General features: G+C 50.1%; 1 protein-coding gene across 3 annotated transcripts in view; it reads left to right on the top strand.

The window, feature by feature from the left end:
* Nucleotides 1–6,807: 6,807 nt before the first annotated feature.
* QRICH1 (glutamine rich 1) overlaps nucleotides 6,808–19,226 on the top strand; it is a 30,021-nt gene continuing 17,602 nt past the window's right edge. The window contains exons 1-3 of one of the 3 annotated variants that reach the window (XM_039547352.1): nucleotides 6,829–6,915; nucleotides 8,523–8,583; nucleotides 12,484–12,813. In XM_039547352.1, coding sequence (XP_039403286.1) covers nucleotides 12,505–12,813 — 309 coding nt within the window. In that variant the 5' untranslated portion in view covers nucleotides 6,829–6,915; nucleotides 8,523–8,583; nucleotides 12,484–12,504. Of the gene's footprint in view, nucleotides 6,916–7,688; nucleotides 7,770–8,522; nucleotides 8,584–12,483; nucleotides 12,814–19,226 lie in introns of those variants that run through there. The other 2 variants (XM_039547354.1, XM_039547353.1) reach the window with 2 other exon arrangements.

Below are 19,226 nucleotides of genomic sequence, written 5' to 3'. Positions count from 1 at the left end.
GGGCAGGGCTCAGGGTTCTTGGGAGGGGAGGAGGCGAGGGGGGAGCGGGGTGGGAGGAAGGGAGAGGCCAAGTTACTTAGCCTGTGTCCTGAGAGCTGGCCGGGCCCAGCCACTCCCTGGCTCCTGTTTGCATGTGCCTGGGGCATCTGGGTGGGTCCACCCCCATTTCTGGCCTGGGGGCTGTTCTCCAAGCTGGGCAGAGAGCTAATGCCTGTAACTGGGCTGTCAGCCTGCCAGCGACCCCAGGCTAGACAAGGTCCCGTTCCCATGGCCCCCGCGTCGCAGGGGTTATGCACTGGCTATCGGCTCGCTCGCAAGCTGTGACTAGCTGGGGCATCCTCGCAGGCCAGGGCTGGTTCCTGGGGGTCCTGCAGGGATCACGAGATTTTTGTCAATGACCTGGAAGAAAAAACAAAATCATCACAGCTAAAGTTTGCAGAGGGGAGTGGTGACTGGGGAAAGGGCAGCTGGCCGCGACAGAGCCAGCTGGGGCACTCGGTAACAGCTACATGGAAGTGTCCACACCTACAACATCAGAACGGCCAGGCTGGCTCAGACCACAGGTCCATCCAGCCCAGTGTCCTGTCTGCCGACAGCGGCCAATGCCAGGTGCCCCAGAGGGAATGAACAGAGCAGGGAATCATCCAGTGACCCATCCCGTCGCCCATTCCCAGCTTCTGGCAAACCGAGGCCAGGGACACCCTCCCTGCCCAGCCTGGCTAATAGCCATTGATGGACCTGCCCTCCATGAACTTCTCTGGTTCTTTTTTGAACCCTGTTATAGTCTTGGCCTTCACAACATCCCCTGGCAAGGAGTTCCACAGGTTGACTGTGTTGTGTATCTGGCACTGGTGCGACTGCTGCGGGAATCCTGGGTCCAGCTCCAGTGCGCACAACGCCAGGCGGACGTTGATAAATTGCGGAAGGCTCAGAGCAGAGCCGGGAGGGTTAGAAACCTGCCCTGCAGCGAGGGAGCCGAGCGGCTCGGCCTGGTTAGCTCCCCCAGGAGCTGGGCTGGGGTGAGTGAGCCCGGCCTGGCCGTGCCCCAGGGAACAGAGTGGGTGAGGGGCTGTTGGCTCCAGCAGCGAAGGGGTAACCCGGCCCTGGGGCTGGAGGCTGAGGCCAGCAGCCAGGGAAGGAGGGAGTTTGGCGGGGAGGGGACTTAACGCTGGGCCGGTTTCCAGAGGCCGGGTGGGGTCTCCAGGCCGGGCCCTGGTTCGGGGGCCGGGCTCAGAGCAGGGCTCGCACTGGCCCCGCTGGGGATGTGAGACACTAAACGCGGCACCGACCAGTGTCAGTCTCGCCCTTAATGACAGTGACGCTTAAAACGTGGGCAGCCCCCGGCCGCAGCCCGCAGGACGGGGCGAGGCTGAGGGGCCCTCGGGACAGGCTGCTCGCAGGCGGCCCTGCCCGGGGATCTGGGCGGGCTCAGCAGGCCGGCCGGGCCGGGCCGGGGCGGATCGGATCGCGGCGGGGCCGGGCAGAGGGGACCGGGCGGGCGGGGGCCGGGCAGAGGGGACCGGGCGGGCGGGGGCCGGGCAGAGGGGACCGGGCGGGGCGGACCGCAGCGGGGCCGGGCAGAGGGGACCGGGCGGGCCGGGGCCGGGCAGAGGGGACCGGGCGGGGCGGACCGCAGCGGGGCCCGGCTGCTCTCGGAGCTGGACTCAAGGCCGAGGGAGCCGGGCCCGGAGCCCCCGAACAGCGCCGGGGAGCTGAGCTCGCAGCCGGGCTGCGGGGGGGCTCCGGGCCCCGCTTAAGGTGGGCCGGGCTCGGGGGCGGCCTGACCCCCGGGCGGTGCCCAGCCCGCGGCCGGCGCTGGGGCCGCAGGCGGGTTTGGGCCCCGGGCGCTGGAGGGGGGCAGCTGCCTTGGGGGGCTGCGGCAGCGCCCCCCGCGAGCCCCGCGGGCCACCTTAAGCGGCTGTGTTGGTGCTGCCGGGTGGGAGGCTGCCAGCGAGCACATGGGGCTGTTAAAGCAGCTCGGCGCCTTGCAAAGATCCCAGCCCCGGGGCCCTGCCCTGGGGTCACGGGCGTGGGGCGAGGAGAGGCAGGGAGCAGCCTGGGCCCGGCTGGCGTGGGGGGAACCTCCCCTCTGGCAGCCCTGGCCCTGCACCCAGCGGGGCTGCACTGGCCGGAGCAGGATGTGCCTTAACGAGCCCCCTATCTCCTAACAGCCTGTGCCCTGCTCAGCTCCTCTGGGCCGCGCCCCCCGCCGGCCCCACAGCCAGTGGGGCGCGGGCTGGGGGCTGGGGCAGAGCGGCAGTACGTGGAATCAAGGCAGCGGCAGGGAGAGACCCTGGGGGCCGGAACAAAGAGAACAGGCGGCCGGGGCTGCTCTGCAGGAGGATGACCCCGTGGTCCGGGCACTCGCCTGGGACTGACCTTTCGGTTCCGTTCAGTTCCCGGCTCTACCCAAGGCTTGCATGGCTGGGAAAGTGGCTTAGGCCCAGATCCTTGAGGCAGGGAGGTTTTTCTTTAAACCAGCGGAAGGCTCTGGGCCTCAGTCCCCATCTGTCAGTGGGGATGATGCCCAGGCTGAGCTCCCCAGGGGCGTTGGAGTCGGGAGGTGCCCAGGTACCATGGCGATGAGGCCACAGAAGGACCTTCGATAGCGTCTGCACTGGTCCAGAGTGGCACAAAGTGCCAAGGCTGCTGTGGGCATCTCACTGCTGTGGCAGAGCTAACAGCTGCCTGAGCCTGGGCAGATGGCGTGAAAGCGCCTGCTGGAACCTGGAGGTGACTCCCTGGGCTCTCACTGCCCAGAACTAGCTCCTGGGCCCAGCTGCTAACAATTAGCCCTGGCTCTCCCCACTGGGTCAGTGTAGGAGTGAAAGTGAGCGCACAGGGCCTACATAGGGAGTGGAGGCTCGGCTCAGCTCATTCTCCCCTGGTAGCCTGTGGGTCCTGTACTTAGCAACTGACTGCTGGAAGATCCTCTGTGTGGATGGGGTAGATGCCATAAGCAGGGCCTGCTGTTCCATTTCCTTTTGCCAGCTAAAAGTCTGTCCTCTGACTCTCGGGGAGGCTGTGCCAATTACCTGTGCTGGGGGGTTAAGTTAAATGCTCTGCTCTGCACACACATAACCAGGGCTGCTGTGTGTGTGTGCAACTCCCAGGCTGACACTGGGGCAGAAATTGCTCTGCTGGCCTATAGCTTGTCTGCAAGGAGACGTCATCACTGTGGGCTGCCTGTGAGAATCCCTTAGGGCTTCTGCTCCTTGATAAGGAGATTCTGGATTTGCACAGGGCCCTGCACAACTCAGTTCTCCAACCCCAGGCAGAAGTACCCACAGCCAAATTCACTCTTCCTGGCCTGCTGTAGGCCACAACAGCTGTGCTGAGCTCCCTGGAGCGAGCTGTAACAAAGTGCAGGAAGGTGTTAGCAGGTCACCACCAATGGAAACTACTGAACAGATGCTAAACAGTGGGCCAGTGTAATCCCTTCTGTAACTCCATGCAGTGAAAGGAGTTACTCGAGGGCTGAATTAGCCCTGCATTTCTCTTCATCTCTGGGTTACCCAGTCTCACTTGCTAGTCTTTAAACTCCCTCCTGTGTGGGATGTTGCCCTGTATTTTAATTAAGCAATTAACCATTTGCTTTCCAACTCACCCAGCCTGGCTGCCTTGTAGCAGGGAGAGGAGTTAAGATACTTGGACCAATCAAATCCCTCTTTGTGATTGGCCTTCCACATTCTGTCCACACAAACCCTGTTTAACTCATTGCATTGTGAATGGTCAGACATAGTGCTGCCTTGCAGAGCCCAGGATACTGCTTCTAAAGCCAGGAAGCAAAGGGAGAGCATGCTAGCTGCAGGGCTCCAACAGGTGATGCATGGGAGACAGGGACAGTTTTCAGGCAGCTGCATGTCACCCTCACAACTTCGCCCCCACTAAGGATAATACCTGCTAGGTGGAGCACCTCCTGGCTTAGCTGCTGTGGGGACAAGCCCTTCCCAAGCCCACTGCAGTGCCTGGGGTGTGTGCTGGAAGTTGCTCCTGTTCTGTAACACTAGAGTTTGTCCTGAGAGGGGAAGAGCTCAGCAGTGAGAGGAGAGGGCATGACAAAGTCGCTTCCCAATCATACAGACCACACAACGCTCTCCTCCAAAGCAGCATTGTGACGTTATTGATATAAATTGGGACCATATAGAACATGGGTTGCAACCAAGGTCCTATAGAGGCACCAAATCTTAAGTAAAGGGGGTCATATAAGGTGTCTAAGACCAGGCTCTGGGTTGCTGGTTATGATTATGCTGTCTGTGTGTCTGTGTATCATTTTGTAGTTGAAGTTATGTATATTGGCTCTACACTGTCTGTATTTCAAGTTGGTGATGTGCTTCAGGGTGATATCCCAGACAAGCTGGTGTTAGCTCTGCTTAGCCTGCTTGATGGCCCATTAAGGACCATCAGCTACACAATTGACCCATGGAGAGAAGGCAGACACGCCTTGTGACTCAGCAAAGTGCAGGGACTGGCCCATGTGACTCCAGACTCCATTTTGCTGTAATTTTCCACAGTGGGGACAAAGAGGTTCTTACACCTGGAAAAGCCTATATAAGGCTGATGCCTCATCTCCATCTTGTCTTCAGTCCTGCTTCTGACCTCTGGAGGGACTTTGCTACAAACTGAAGCTTTACACAAGGGACTGAGGACCCATCCCAGCTGGGGATGTTCCAGAGACTTAATCTGAACCTGCAGTTTACTCCAGCACTGCTGCAAGCCTGAACCAAGAACTTTGCCATCACTGTCTGTAACTGATTCCATTTAACCAATTCTAGCTCTCAGCTCTACCTTTTTCCCTTTGTAAATAAACCTTTAGATTTTAGATTCTAAAGGATTGGCAACAGCGTGATTTGTGGGTAAGATCTGATGTGTATATTGACCTGGGTCTGGGGCTTGGTCCTTTGGGATCGAGGGAACCTTTTTCTTTTATTGGGGTGTTGGTTTTCATAACCATTTATCCCCAGGACGAGTGCACTGGTGGGGAGACTGGAGTGTCTAAGGAAATTGCTTGTGTGACTTGTGGTAAGCCAGTGGGGTGAGACCGGAGTCGTTTTTGTCTGGCTGGTTTGGTTTGCCTTAGAGGTGGAAAAACCCCAGCCTAGGGCTGTGACTGCCCTGTTTGAGCAATTGGTCCTGATTTGGCACCTCAGTTGGGTCCCGCCAGAATCGCTCCGTCACAAGCATCCGAAATGCTGTGGAGCAATGTTTGCTTTTGGAAAGGCCTGCAAGCTTCTCTGATGCATTCTCCTGCCCCAGGCGATTTGATTTGACCTGTCGGTGTTTTGTTTCCATTATTGACAGTGACTGTGAAATCCATGTATCCTTCCACTGCTCAGCTGTGAATATTCTAGACAGAGGGTCTCTGCATTTCTCTCCAGCAGGTGTGGATGTTATCTCTGAGCCTCGCTAATATCATGGCTGCTTCAACTGGAAATAGAACTGTGGTTTCCAAAAAAACCCAACCCCATTCATCTTGTATTTCTACAGCTCCTGATCTTATTCCCTTTGCCTGAGTGCAGCCAGAGCTGCTCTTTCTCTCCTACCAATGGGATCCAGTATTTCCTGTCTCTGTCCTCTTCCATGGAGTTGTTTAGCCAGCTCCATTCATAGTGGTCAGCACTTTTCCTTCTTCCTCTCTGAATTCCATTCACAGCTACTCTCCTAATTGTCAAAACTTTCACTGGGTATTTTCTTGTACTGAAATAAAAAACTGCTGCCAGAGGACCTCTGTATTGCCCTTTCTAGCCCACAAAAGCGTATGCTCAAATAAATGTTAGTCTCTAAGGTGCCACAAGGACTCCTGTTCTTTTTGCTGATAGACTAACACGGCTGCTACTCTGAAACCTGTCACTCCTGGACTGCTTCACATTGGGCCCTGCTCCTCTTGGCAGATGGGTGAGGGCACAGGAGCCTGCCTCTGTGGTTGTGGGCCTATTATTTGTTTTTAATTCTTCTTTCATCATCCTACAGGCTTGACTTCATCTTAAAAGGACAGGCTGTCACTTGACTGATGGGGAAAAAGCCAACTTCCAGTCTGCATTTCTCACATCTCTGTCTTGTCCACCATGAAAGGTGTGGGGAGAAGGTGTTAAATCATAGACATGCAGGGCTGGAAGGGGCCTCAAAGGTCATCTAGGCCATTCTGCTGCCCCGGGGCTGGCAAGCAGAACGAAACATTTAGTTACTGCTGAGCATCCCAGCTACGCCAAGACCCGCCTGTAAGGCAGAGGCTAGTCTGAAAGGTACCTAAGCCACAGGCAGCCTTCTGTTGCGGGTGAGAAATGACATTCTCTTCCCCCGCCTGGCTGTCGCTCGGCCAAGCCAGACTTTCGGGGTCTCCCATTGTAAAGCTCCCTGTGAACATTGGGTTAAAAGTGTTCATGGGAACTGGAACCGGGGGTGTGGGGGGACGGGCTGAGCTTGCAGTCACCTGCCCCCCCCCCCCCGGCAGCGGGCCGGTGCTTTCTCTAGGGCAGGCTGGTTAACGACCGGGCTGTGTCACAGACATGCTGGGCTGGGGTGAGTCGGGGCCGGACCCAGCGGGTGCAGGGGCTGTGCAGCGCCGTGCACTGGGCCTGGCCCAAAGCCTGGAAGGGGCCCCCAGCCCCCCTGCGGTGAGGGGGCTCTGGAATCTGCCCCTCTCTGGGCAGGGCCGGGCCAAGGCGCCCACGGGCGCTAGCAGCAGGCAGCGCCCGCTGCCAAGAGCCCAGCCCCGGCCCGGCGCACGGCCCCTTTAAGGCGCGGGGTGGCTCTGGGAGCGGAGCTCTCGCGGGGCTTGGCGGCCGCGCTCTCGCGAGGCCGTGGCTGAGCGCTGATTGGCTGCGGGGGGTTGAATGTAAGATGGCGCCCAGGGAGCTGTGAGGGGAAAAGAGTCGGGCCGAGGCGGTGGCGGAGCGAGGCGGCGGCGGGGCCAGGGTGAGGCGGGGCCGGCCCGGGCCGAGCGGCGGCGCCGCGGGCTTTCCGGGCCGGGGACGACGGGCGGGCCCTCGCGTCACGCGGGGGAGGCGGCGGTTCCGGGGCGGCGCGGCCCGACGGGAGGCGCGGGCCCGTTTGTTGTGTGGCGCTGCCGGGAGCGCGCAGCGAACCGAGACGCCGTGTTCCCGCGCGAGGCCCGTTGGCCTCCCGTGAGAGGCGGGCGCGTCCCCGTGTCCTCCCCAGCCGCGGGCGGCCCTTCCTGCGCCGCTGTTGCTCCCGGGCACGCGCACGGGGCCGCTCGCTCCCGGCGGCGGGGCGCGCGCGTCTCAATGCGGCTCCCCCCCCCCCCCCGGGCATTGCTGGGGGGCGGGCGGGGGCCGAGAGCGGCTCTGCTGGGCCTCCGCGCCGGGAACCCCCGGAGCTCCCGGGCTCCGAGCGCAGCCGGGCCCGTGCGGGGGGCGCTGGGGCTGTCAGCGCGGCTCTGCCTGGCGCAGCCTCCGGCCCAGCCCGGGGGGCGGCCGGGGGCGACACCGAGACTCCTTCGGCCTGGAAGTTGTGCGTCGCCCCCAGGAACCGCTACAGCGCGACGGGGGCAGCTCTCGCTTTTAAGCAAGTTCAGGAGGAGAAGTAGCGGAGCTCTTCAGACCAGGCGTGTCTGTTCAGAGCCGTGTAGAAGCGCTACGGCTCCTGCCTCCAGAAATCTCTGTTTTAGAGACAAAGCAAGAGTCCTAGTTGCTTATATGCCGCGAAAACTGTTCTCCAGATCTACCTTACTAAGCAATCTCCTGTCCCAGGAGACCTCTGCAAATTAATTGAGCACAATCTTGCTGCTCCTTTATTGGAAAACATCTCCAGTAAGCACCTGACGTGTCAGGCTCTTGAGTGGTCTCTTAAGAAAGTTTTGCTGTATTGCACAAAACCTTAGTATATTTTGTATAGTGGATGAGTGGTTCAGTAAAGTACTAGTCAAGTCTGTTTACAGTTTTGTTTATTAGCTGCAACAAGAGCAGCAGATATTTTACATAACTACATTAAGAGGGTTTTAAAAAATCTTGAGGTGTAACCCACCATTTAACAGATGTGTATGGAGTTTAGTCTTCTCTCCATTTAACACTGACTTTTTTAGTTTTTGTTATCTCCTCAGAGAGCCTTAAAAGGTCCCCAGCTCTGCCTAGTTACTCTATTCTACCTTGAACACTTGTGAGGAGAAGGGAGCAAGAAAAGGCCTCTGGACCTTAAGGCAATATTTTTTTCCCCACTGCTGCCTTGTTCTAAGTTTCAGTAACTCCAGTGTCCATTGAAAAGTGTTATGTAAGTTCCAGCACAGTTCTCTGTCTCGGAGAACATTCTGCACTGTGCAAAAGATGTACATGGAGATCTGTTTGTCTTAATACATGTTCTTAAGAGCTGGAAGTAAAACAAACTGATTAGGAATTGGGCATGTCTTGTAATAATTAGTTAGGAACTATCTATTAAGGGTGTAGCATTTTTATGATTATATTCATTTTGTGTTTGTTTCATTCTCTTAAGTCTCTTTTAAATACAATTTAACTAAAAAACCCAAAAAACTGGGGATAGAAAGGGCTTCTTTGTTCTGTCTTCTCCAGAATGTTACAAGTCTAAGAGCTCAGGACAAGTGCAGCAGAAATACCTGCAACATGGTGACTGGTGATTCCAGATAGTCCACCTGCTGCAAATCTGTGTGTACATTTTCAGTATCTTTAGTCTCTAAGTTTTATGAACTAACCACTTATGCTCATGAACTTGAACTATTTTCCAGATCCTATTTAGTGGAAAATGCAATTAAGCTGAAAAGGGAGGAATTATATCCATGTATCCAAGCAGCAACCTTTGCTGAACAATTTAAAAATGCATTCTGCCAAGTTTTAGCAGTGATGAGTATTCACTTCATTTTGAAATGGACTGTACATAATGGATAAACTGAGTGCATAAACTGATCCACTCTGATATTTTAATAGCTAGTGGTAAAGGTGTTTGCCTGCCTGACATTATAAATTTGTGTATGTTCTAGTATAAAATCTTTTTTCTGTTAAATGCAATACTAACATTGCATAAAGAGAATTATATTAAGTGTGTGCTTGGAAACCTGTACAGGTTTTTATTAAAAAAAAAAATCTATATGTTAATGCTGAGTAGTAAATATGCCTGAGGGAGGTGGTATGTTAGGTGATCAAAGGGGGAGGCTTAGTCCTTTTTGTACTTTTTTTGTTAAACTTCTGCTCATTACAATGGAAAAATAAGGCTTCAATACATGTTACCTTCCTAAATCTACAACCAGTGCTAATACCTCTGCTCTTGCTCATACTTTTGCCAAGGGGAAGAAGAGTGAAACTAACAAGATCCTTGTCAGTTTAACTACTGCAGTTCTGTATTTCTGTAGGCAGCCTTGAAATTGACAAGAATTTGGTTAGGTCAGTTTAGCTGAGCTGCTGCTTAGAAAAAGGGAGACTTGTTTTTAAATTATCTATATAGATAAAAAGGGAGCATAGGAATGGAGCACTAGAGAGTCCAGTCTGCCTCTTTCCCAATCTCTCAGAACGTTGGGAGAGGTAGAATAGCAGCGACTCCTCTACTCTTTGGTGCAAGGACCATCTTTGTTCTCTTTGTATAGTGCCTAACATAAGGGAGTCCTGGTCCATGACTAATGCTCCTATGCACTCTGGATAACATGTATATTAGATAATGCTCTGAAGGTGCTTAGATACCACAGTGATAAATGCAGTGTAAGAACTTAGTAGGACAGCTGTCAGGAGGCTCTGGGATTGGGAGGGAGAGGAAAAGGAAACTTCCTTCCAGCAGACTGTAGGGGAAGTAAGAGTGGGCTTCTGATTTCAGCTGACTACTAGTCTGAAGCTAATGGAGAGATTGAACACCTGAGTCAAGTAAAGGGACAGTAAGAAAGAATCCCAGCACTTGTTCTACTCCCTCAGCTGTTGGAAGTAGTGGATGGCACCTTGGTACTCACGCCTCTAGACCTCAGTGGTGGTGGGTCCCTCCTTATTTTTTAATCTGGCTGTACCTAGTAGATATAGATTTCTGGGTTGTGGGTTTTTTTGGTTTTGGTTTTTAAGCTCTGCCACAGAGCAGTCAGCTGTATATGTGAAAACAGCTTCCAGCACAAGGATCAAGATTTTTCAATAGTAACTAGAGATTTGGGGGGTGTGTGTGTCAGTTTTTGGGTGCCAATCTTGAGACATTTGCGAGGAGCACCTGCCTTCTGAAAGTCAGGCCCATTTAATGCATCTCAAATTGGGCACCCAAGGTAACTATTCATGTCTGAAAATCTTAGTCAAGGTACTCTGGCCAATCTCTGCAAACTTCAGTAGGCTTAAATTCCAACCAGACACACACACGGAAAACTTAACAATTCTCTACGTCAAGTATCATACTGGGTTTCTGTTTTTTTCAGTGAGGTTTAATACTCATTTCAGAATTTGTTGATGAAGGCCTGGTGGTCTACTGTAGCACTGAAAACAGATTAGCAAGGCCAGGGTTTCTGTTGGTTTCAGCATGGATGTAGATAGTGTCAAACTTTTTCTTCTTGAGAGAAGGTAAACTGTTCAAGATGTTTGGAGTGTGTTGTTGGTGGCTTCTGGGGAAACTTGTCACTGAGTCAGCAGTGACATGAATAGCTTCATTAATTGTGTGTCCCGTGTATAGCTGGTTAGAAAGCTTGTTAAAGTGTAACTTCAGTGAAAGAGAGATTCCCCCCCCCACCACCATTATCAGATGGAAGCTTCTGCATGCTGTGTTATAAAACATTGTGGCCAAAGGACGGTGGCAAATGCAGCTATTCTGTATTAACATCCTTCTCTTAAATAAATGAACAATGTAAGCTTGTACTTTTTATTTGTGTCAGCACAACAGTATAGTTGTGTTCACTATAAATGCTTAGATTTTTCCACAGGAACCCATTGCAGAAACTTGTCACCTTATTTTTAAGGTCCCATAAGTTCTGTTCTGCAAGAATTGCCTCACACACATTCTCTGCCTTTGGGAGCCATACCTCTTTGACTGTAAGCCGGACCCATGTGCTAGTAGTGACTTGTATCCGAGTCCCTCCTGCATGAAGTGTCATGGGTGTGGTGCTGCCTGACCAGGTTGGGGTGGGATTCAGACCAACAATGAGAAATGATTTAGGGTCTGATCCAGCTCCCATTGCTAGAACTCTGTTGCACTTAATGTTGACAGCCTATTACTAAACCCCCTTTTGCTTGCATGCTGCTTTAGAAATAACACTTTGGCCACCTTGTTGAACGAATGTAGTCAGTCTCTTGTGACCAAATCAGTGCTGAAATGTTGTACAGCTTCTTTCTTCTCATCTATTGTTTCTATGGTCCCAATCACCATAATGTGTGTGTATATAGTGTTATCTGTATGTGTCCCTTTCTCTTCTTCTGTGTACATAATTAGGCCCAGTCACCGAAAGTTCCCTATCCTGGTAATTGTGGCTGCAACCCCATATCTCCACACACCATTTCATGACCACATCAGTAGTGGTAAGGTTACCATCTAAATGTGTTTACCCTTCACCAGGAGTTATTACTGCCATAGAAACAAGAATACACTCACAGAAAAGATGATAGTTAAATAGGAGTACTTCTTGTATTTAAAGAAGATAGGTAAGCAATTCAAACACTACCTGTGAGATAATACCCCAGATGTTAATCTTGTTCTTGGGTGAGTCCTCATTTTTTTTTTCTCTGTGCTCTTACTTTCTCCCTGATCTTGTTGGTTTCTTTTGCTCTGTTTTCCTTTCTTCATCTTACTTCTATGTCCTTCCTACTATACCCTGTTTCATATTCATTTCTTCCTCCTAATATTTGCTAATAAGAGTGTGAGGCCTACTTTTTCAAGACCTCACTGCTGCTTTCCAGGTGCACCAGTCTGATTTAATGGAATCTTTGGATTCCAGCATTCTATCCCCTGTCCTTTCAAAGAAGTCTTAAAATTCTGCTCAGCAAAGTGAGAGAGAATAATCCCAGTGTAAATGTGGAGATACTATCTCTTCATACTTCCCTATCTCCTCCTTCCCATTAGTTACCACAGAGTGTTATTTTGTTGTCTGATGGGTTATGATACGTGGTTCTGTTGCATCTGTAGCTATAAACCAATCCCTTAGGCAATAGCTTCTCAAATGTTCTTGATACTATATATAGTATTCCATGTTGTAAATGAACACATACAATTCAATAAGGGTTAATTTAGCCTATTCGGGACTGGTCTGGCCTGAGACCGAGTGCATTAGTGTAGTCATCAGCAGGAGACAACACTCTGGAGAGAGCTCTTTATACAGGGCAAGTAAGCCTGAAGGGTGGGTAGCAGTGTGCAGTTGTGACTCTTAACAAGGGATTAATTAAAGAAATGCTTAGCTGCATAAAATGGCATGTAAAACTACAGCATTTGTCTCAAGGCTTCCGGCTGCCTGTGTTTGTCACGCAGAAATCCAGTGTGTGTAAGATGTTATCCATTGGCTTCTTGTGTACCCTTGTGCGGTATGACTATGAAAGTTGTGAAACAAGAGTCTTAACTTTCTCCTTTGTTAAGGAATCCTAAGGACCTTGCAATATGAATAATTCTCTGGAGAACACCATTTCCTTTGAAGAATACATCCGTGTGAAAGCACGAACAATCCCTCAGCACAGGATGAAGGAGTTTCTCGACTCTCTTGCTTCCAAGGGGCCTGAAGCTCTCCAGGAGTTCCAGCAGACAGCCACCACCACCATGGTATATCAGCAAGGTGGAAACTGCATTTACACGGACAGCACAGAGGTGGCCGGATCTTTGCTTGAGCTTGCCTGTCCTGTTACAACCAGTGTCCAGCAGCAAACCCAGCAAGAGCAACAGATACAGGTTCAGCAGCCACAACAGGTCCAGGTAAACATCTTTGAATTATTTCGAATTTATGCATTAACTTGTAAGTCAGAGGTACAGGTGTCTACATTTGGGATGTGCAACATGCAGGCCAGAATTTAAAAAGTAGGAATAATTTGAACACTAGTCTGTGGACACCTAGCTTTCCATGTATCAGAATTATTTCTTTCATCTGAGAAGTGTGGTAGATAATGTCTCATGGCATTACTTCTGCAGAGCCCCACTCTCGGAGGAGTTCCAGACCTAGCAATGAGGTGATCGTAAACTTTCTGAGAGAGAGTTAGCAGTTTTGGTGTATGTGTAACTCCCTCAAACCCTACATTTCATAGGAAGTGGCTATGAATACCCCATCCCTTCTAGTGGCCTTTGCTTGCTGGAATAGTCATGGAAACAACCTCTCATTTTTCTGTTCTTTTCGTAGAATAGTTCAGATAGGTGTAGAATACACCTGATAATTTTGGTTTAATTGTTGTAGTTCTTGGGCTGTTTTGAAGTTTTACTGGCTTTGGGTCACCTTGTGCCTTGCCCAAGCTGGTAGGATCCATCTAACAAAAGTGAGAGGCATTCTCCTTGCCCTGCTATTTTCTGTTTCTTATGGTCCTGAAAAGTGTATTTTGTGCCTTGGGTATGGCCACTCAAACCCAGGTTGTGATCTCTGCAAGCCTGAGGAGAGAGAACTCTGACGGGTATCTCGGGTTGTGAGGCACCTCGCTAGCCCCTGCCCTTAGCATGAGGAAGCCTTGTCTGTGCCTGCCAGGGGTCAGCTTCCCAACAAGCCACAGGGTAAACAAGCACTCCCTTCCAAACCGACCCAGCCTCTGCTCCCTCTGCACAGGTTAGCAGTAGGCACACTCCAACCCTTGAGCCTTCCAAGCGTCCCTCTGGAGTGACACAACTCCCTGAATTCACAGACCCGCGGCTCCCAAAGAAACAGTAGACACTAGCTTACCAGTTTCATTGTTCTGTTCAACACAAAGCACTCAGATCTGTATATAGTGAAAACAAGTGAAAGTTTGTTTAATGAAGTACTGTATAGAGATTCAAGAAGTAGCAAGTCAAAGTATTGGACACGCATGGTTACATGTACAATAAAATCGTTCTATGCCTTCTAGAGCCTAGATTTAGTTAACAAGGTACTGTCTTGTCTAATGAATTAGCTTACCTGGTCTTTGCAGTGTCTTCCAGCCAGGTTGGTTGTGACCCTCCTTTCATAAGATAGAACATGCTGACAGTTCATCTCTTCTCAGGGAAGGATGAAGGGTGTCTTTTTGCACCCAAAGGTATACCCCCAACAATCTATTGTCTTTACTTGTAAACAGGATTCCCCTCCCCACCCCCCTGCTAGTGTCTTTTCCTGTGTGCTGCTTTCTAGTTTTTACAATATTGATTAGTATTTGGCTCAGACTATAGATAGGTCGCCAGACAATATGCATATGACCAGCCAGAGAGAGATGAGCGTCTCCTCTTCCCTCCTACCTGACAGGAGAAAATTTGTCACCAAATGGTGACTTGCCTTAACTTGCATCTCTTAAGAACATAATTTTCAGCACAGAAGCATAACTTCTTGAATATTACCTGTATATGCGTTTCACAACCTTACATGCCACTCTCTGGTGAATTATTATGCCTAGAAGTGACCCAGAGTATCCCTGTAAAACCCCATGCATCCCCTTGGTGCCCTCGGTCAGTTGGCATCAAGAGGTTCCTGGGTCACAAGAACTATGCTGTGGACTCTGTCCCTGCAAACGACTCATAGCCTGTGAGTTTAGGAGACTTTTCCTAAAATGGACCCCCTGGTATGGCCCCTGTGCCTCCCTTAGTGCAAATCGCAGGCTAAAAGGAGCATAACAATATCCTTGTAACAATATCCTATAGGGAACCCTTGAAACCGTTTCCAGGGTTCCCTACAAGATGTTTCCAGGGCCTGAAGCTGGGGTCAAGGAAAACCCCTCTTGTGTGTTTTGGAAACCACTGATACAGTATGGAAGGAAGGAGGGGCTCCAGCAAGGATCCTGTTGTTGACTCTAACCAGGCACCATGGAAATGGCTTTCCAAGATCTTGATGGTCCCAAGAAGGGTAGGATTGTCTTATGAATGGTCCAACTGCCCCAGATACATACAGAAGGGTGCCCGCTGGTTCACCCTGGCCAAAGCACCAGTAATCAACACTCTTTGAAGGCTCCTGTGGCGGGAATGTCAACATTTGAAACCATCAGTGCTCAGCCTACTCATACTATGTGGACAGTATCAGAGGGGGAGCCGTGTTAGTCTGGATCTGTAAAAGCAGCAAAGAATCCTGTGGCACCTTATAGACTAACAGACGTTTTGCAGCATGAGCTTTCGTGGGTGAATACCCACTTCTTCAGATGCAAGTCACTTTCACCCACGAAAGCTCATGCTGCAGAACGTCTGTTAGTCTATAAGGTGCCACAGGATTCTTTGTTACTTATACTATGTGGAGTCACTCTTGGCTCCTTTTGTTTCTCCTCCTCAGATGTTGTCTTAACCACTTCCTTCTGCTCTGGGTGACACCAGGGCCTTTCAGAACACAGTGGGCCAAACAGCGTAGCTCTGGGGATTCCTTTGGCAGCTTTACCCAGAAAGTCCTACGCTGACATCTTGGAACCCACCCCCACATTTCTCCCCCGTCTGTAGGAAGTTCTGCCAAACCCCCGGCAACGCTTCCTGCACCTATCGCTCCTCAGCTGCAGGGGAGGGATCACGGTATAGGGATCTGTTCCCCATCTGCCCAGAACACCCCCGATGAGCCCCATTGCCCCTGCACCTGGACCCACCCCAACGAGCCACCCTGATCCCCACCCTACTGAGGCCCAACCAGCTGCATCTGGATGCCCCCACTCAGCCCTCCATACCTAGACCCCCCCCCTTCCAGGATCTCCGTGATCTCCCACCTGTGTGCAGCCAGTGCCCTGTGCTCCCCAATGCTATGCTAGAGCCGCCACGTTTATTTGACACACAGAATTTTCAGAATTTTAAAATATTGTGCGCAGAATTTTTTAATGTTTTGGCACAGAATGCCCTCAGGAGTAGAGAGGTTTGGGAATGCTTTGACGTATGGGCCATGCATTGTTCTCTAGCAACCCCCTACTGGATCACTTAAGGAGTGGTGTTGGTTACGCTAGCAGGGAGTGGGTTGCTACAATGTAGGGCTGGGGAAGGATAAAATATTGAAGATTTATTATTGGAGGGAGTTGAGGGGTAATAGGAAAGCAAAGTAGGAATAGCTTCAGTATCCCGTTACTTGGGTCCTTACTCAGTATCTCAGTTCAGATTAAGTCACTTCGGTGACAATTAAGGATGTTGACGGTTTCCTTTGGTTCTGGAGAAGTTGTAAAGAATTAGCAGCTCACTAAGCGTGATTCTTTACCTGTGTCATCCTACCTTCTTCCTGGGTCTGCCTCTTACCTAGGTGCTACGTCTCTGGATAGCTAGACTAATGGGTACACAAACACAGGAACAGGTTTACAAGACGTGCTATATATTAGTAGTTAGGATTTACTCTTGGGGAGTAGCAGGTTGTCTCAGGCCTTGCCAATGAAACTCCTTTCCCCTTCCTCCCCCTCGATTCAGTAGGTATATGATCAGGCTCTAAAACAAGGGTTAAAATAGGAAAATGCTGGTGGTGCTGCCCTGCCTGTTTCTAGGAATAGAGATGGCTTTTGCTTTGAAATAACCAGTCTTGTCACCTTTCTAGCTGCACTTTCCTACTGTTGGAGATTGCCTTCTTAGTATGTAATAGAGAGCCGACTCCCCTCCAATGAAATAAGAAACAAAAGTAGTGCCTTCTCCTGGGGACTAACGGCATTGTGGGCTGTATAAGTAGGGGCATTGCCAGCAGATCAAGGGACATGATATTTCCCCTCTCTTCGGTATTGGTGGGGCCTCATCTGGAGTACTGTGTCCAGTTTTGGGCCCCACACTACAAGAAGGATGTGGAAAAATTGGAAAGAGTCCAGCGGAGGGCGGCAAAAATGATTAGGGGGCTGGAGCACATGAGGAGAGGCTGAGCGAACTGGGATTATTTAGTCTGCAGAAGACAAGAATGAGGGGGGGATTTGATAGCTGCTTTCAACTACCTGAAAAGGGGTTCCAAAGAGGATGGATCTAGACTGTTCTCAGTGGTGGCAGATGACAGAACAAGGAGTAATGGTCTCAAGTTGCAGTGGGGGAAGTTTAGGTTGGATATTAGGAAAAACTTTTCCCTAGGAGGGTGGTGAAGCACTGGAATGGGTTCCCTAGGGAAGTGGTGGAATCTCCTTCCTTAGAGGTTTTTAAGGCTTGGCTTGACAAAGCCCTGGCTGGGATGATTTAGTTGGGGTTGGTCCTGCTTTGAGCAGGGGGTGGGACTAGACACCACCTGAGGTCCTTCCACTCCTGGTATTCTATGATTCTAAGAGGTGCAGAGCTTTGTGTACATTAAGGCAGTTGAACAGACTTTCTGATCTGAAAAAGTGAATATAAGGAAAGCAGTGGATATCCTGAGAATATGAAGCACAGAGCAAAATATCTTTTTAAATGAAGGGACCCTGTCAACCTGATCAGGCCCCCCCTTTGTGCATTGATATTTATCCAGCATTTTGGGAGTTGTTTCTAGTGTCGCTTTAATTGCTGCCCTCTGCGTACACTCCTTCATTGTGTGGCGATCTCAGGACAAGAATCTTCCAATTTCTCAATCAGCTTTTCGTTCACGTTCTTGTTTTGTGTGAAGCTGTGAAAATAACATTGCTTTTTTGTTTACTTCCTATTTGTATCTCTGCATCATTGGTATCTGGGCCGCTCTAAACTGAGGGCTTGAGTACAGTTAGTGTATTTTAAGTAGCTGCAAAAATAGTGCTGGATGATTGGGTTTTTTGTCCAGGTATCTTTCATTGTGTATGGTGAAAATCCCAGCCTAAAGAGCATCTGAATGACTTAGGAGCATGAGTCCCATTGAAAGTGCTTCTAAGACACTTAGGGGCTTCTGAAAATCCCACCCAAATTTTGATCTCCGCCTCCTTTAAATACGGGACAATAAAGACTGATTTTTGTAGATGAGATGAATATTGGTGAATAAAGGAAAAGAAATTACTAACTGAAACATTAGCCCATGTGTGACTTCATTTATTTCAGTTAACTGCCTGGTCAGATCATTCATTGATGCAGCTTTAAGTTGTGTTGTTGGCAAGAGGCCAAATGATTCTTGTTACCTTGTAGGAAATTAGATCAAATTCATCTCTGCATTATGGTGTGTTGCACACTGCTCTAGCCCTGCAGTAGGAACGATTACAGTTCATTGTACTTCCTGTGAGTAGAAGCCGCTCTTTTCAACAGGTGACTTAAAATGGTTCTGTGAATGATGCCTCCTTGCCTACCTCAGTTTTCCTTGGCAACTTTTAAGTTACTGCAAACGAATCCTTGAAACATTTTAATAAGACCTTTTGGAAATCTGAGCTTTTCAGGGACTGGGCGTTTTAGGTAAGGATCACTGTTTGGGTACTACTGCAATACACGCAACATAAAAGTGAGAAATAAAGTCCCCAGTCAGTGCTAGATCCCTGTTTTGCAAATGGAAGTCCATGCCCCAAAGAGCTTACAGTATAATTTTGAATCTGATAGGTGAGGCAAATAAGAGGGAAGGATAAGGAAAATAATAGCATGCAGTTACATAGCTTAGCTCTTGGTTCCAGATGGCTCCAGATTGTCAAACCTTTAAAATAAATTTGCAACCCCTCACTAATGTGTTCCATGGCCATCATTGGTTCCCTGATTTCTTCTAAACATCATAGAAGTGGGATTTGGGGGAGGAGAGAGTGGTGGCCTTGTAGATGAACTCATGTGAGGAGTTCCATGCAGCCCCTTATGCTGGGAAAGAATCATGTGGATGTTTATGGAACAAGCAGAGAAATGGCCGTTCAGGGCTAGTAGAATCGGTAGAGCAATGGGGCAGGTGCAGTCTGGTAACAGGAGCAGACAAGTGTGGAGGGACAGAGTTGTAAAGGGTCTTGAAGATGAGGAGAAGTTTGTTTGGTGCAGTGCGAAGCCAGTAGAGGGATTGGAGGATGGGGGGTGACATAGCTTCATAAGTGTAGGGTTGGAAGGGACCTTGAGGTCATCGAGTTCATCTGCCTCAGCAAGAGGAGGCAAGTAAAGCTAGACCATCCTGGACACACATTTGTCTAACCCGCTATTAAAAATCTCCAACAAGGGGGATTCAGCAACCTCCCTTGGTAACCTGGTACTGTATGTAACTGTCCTTGTAGTTACAAAGATTTTCCTACTATGTAATCCGAGTATCCAACGTGGCCATGACAGACCTGGAAGAGTATTTCTAGCTGTTAAAATCAGAAGAATTGAATCTTAGATTCCTGTCGGTCCTGAGACTGACTCTCTGGTGATACTGTCAGAAGGAGTTAGCG

Source organism: Mauremys reevesii, linkage group 7 (assembly GCF_016161935.1).
Source record: "Mauremys reevesii isolate NIE-2019 linkage group 7, ASM1616193v1, whole genome shotgun sequence".
In the NCBI taxonomy this organism is placed as follows: domain Eukaryota; kingdom Metazoa; phylum Chordata; order Testudines; family Geoemydidae; genus Mauremys; species Mauremys reevesii.
Note: the sequence above shows the minus strand (reverse complement) of the source record. Positions and strands in the feature narration are given on the sequence as shown.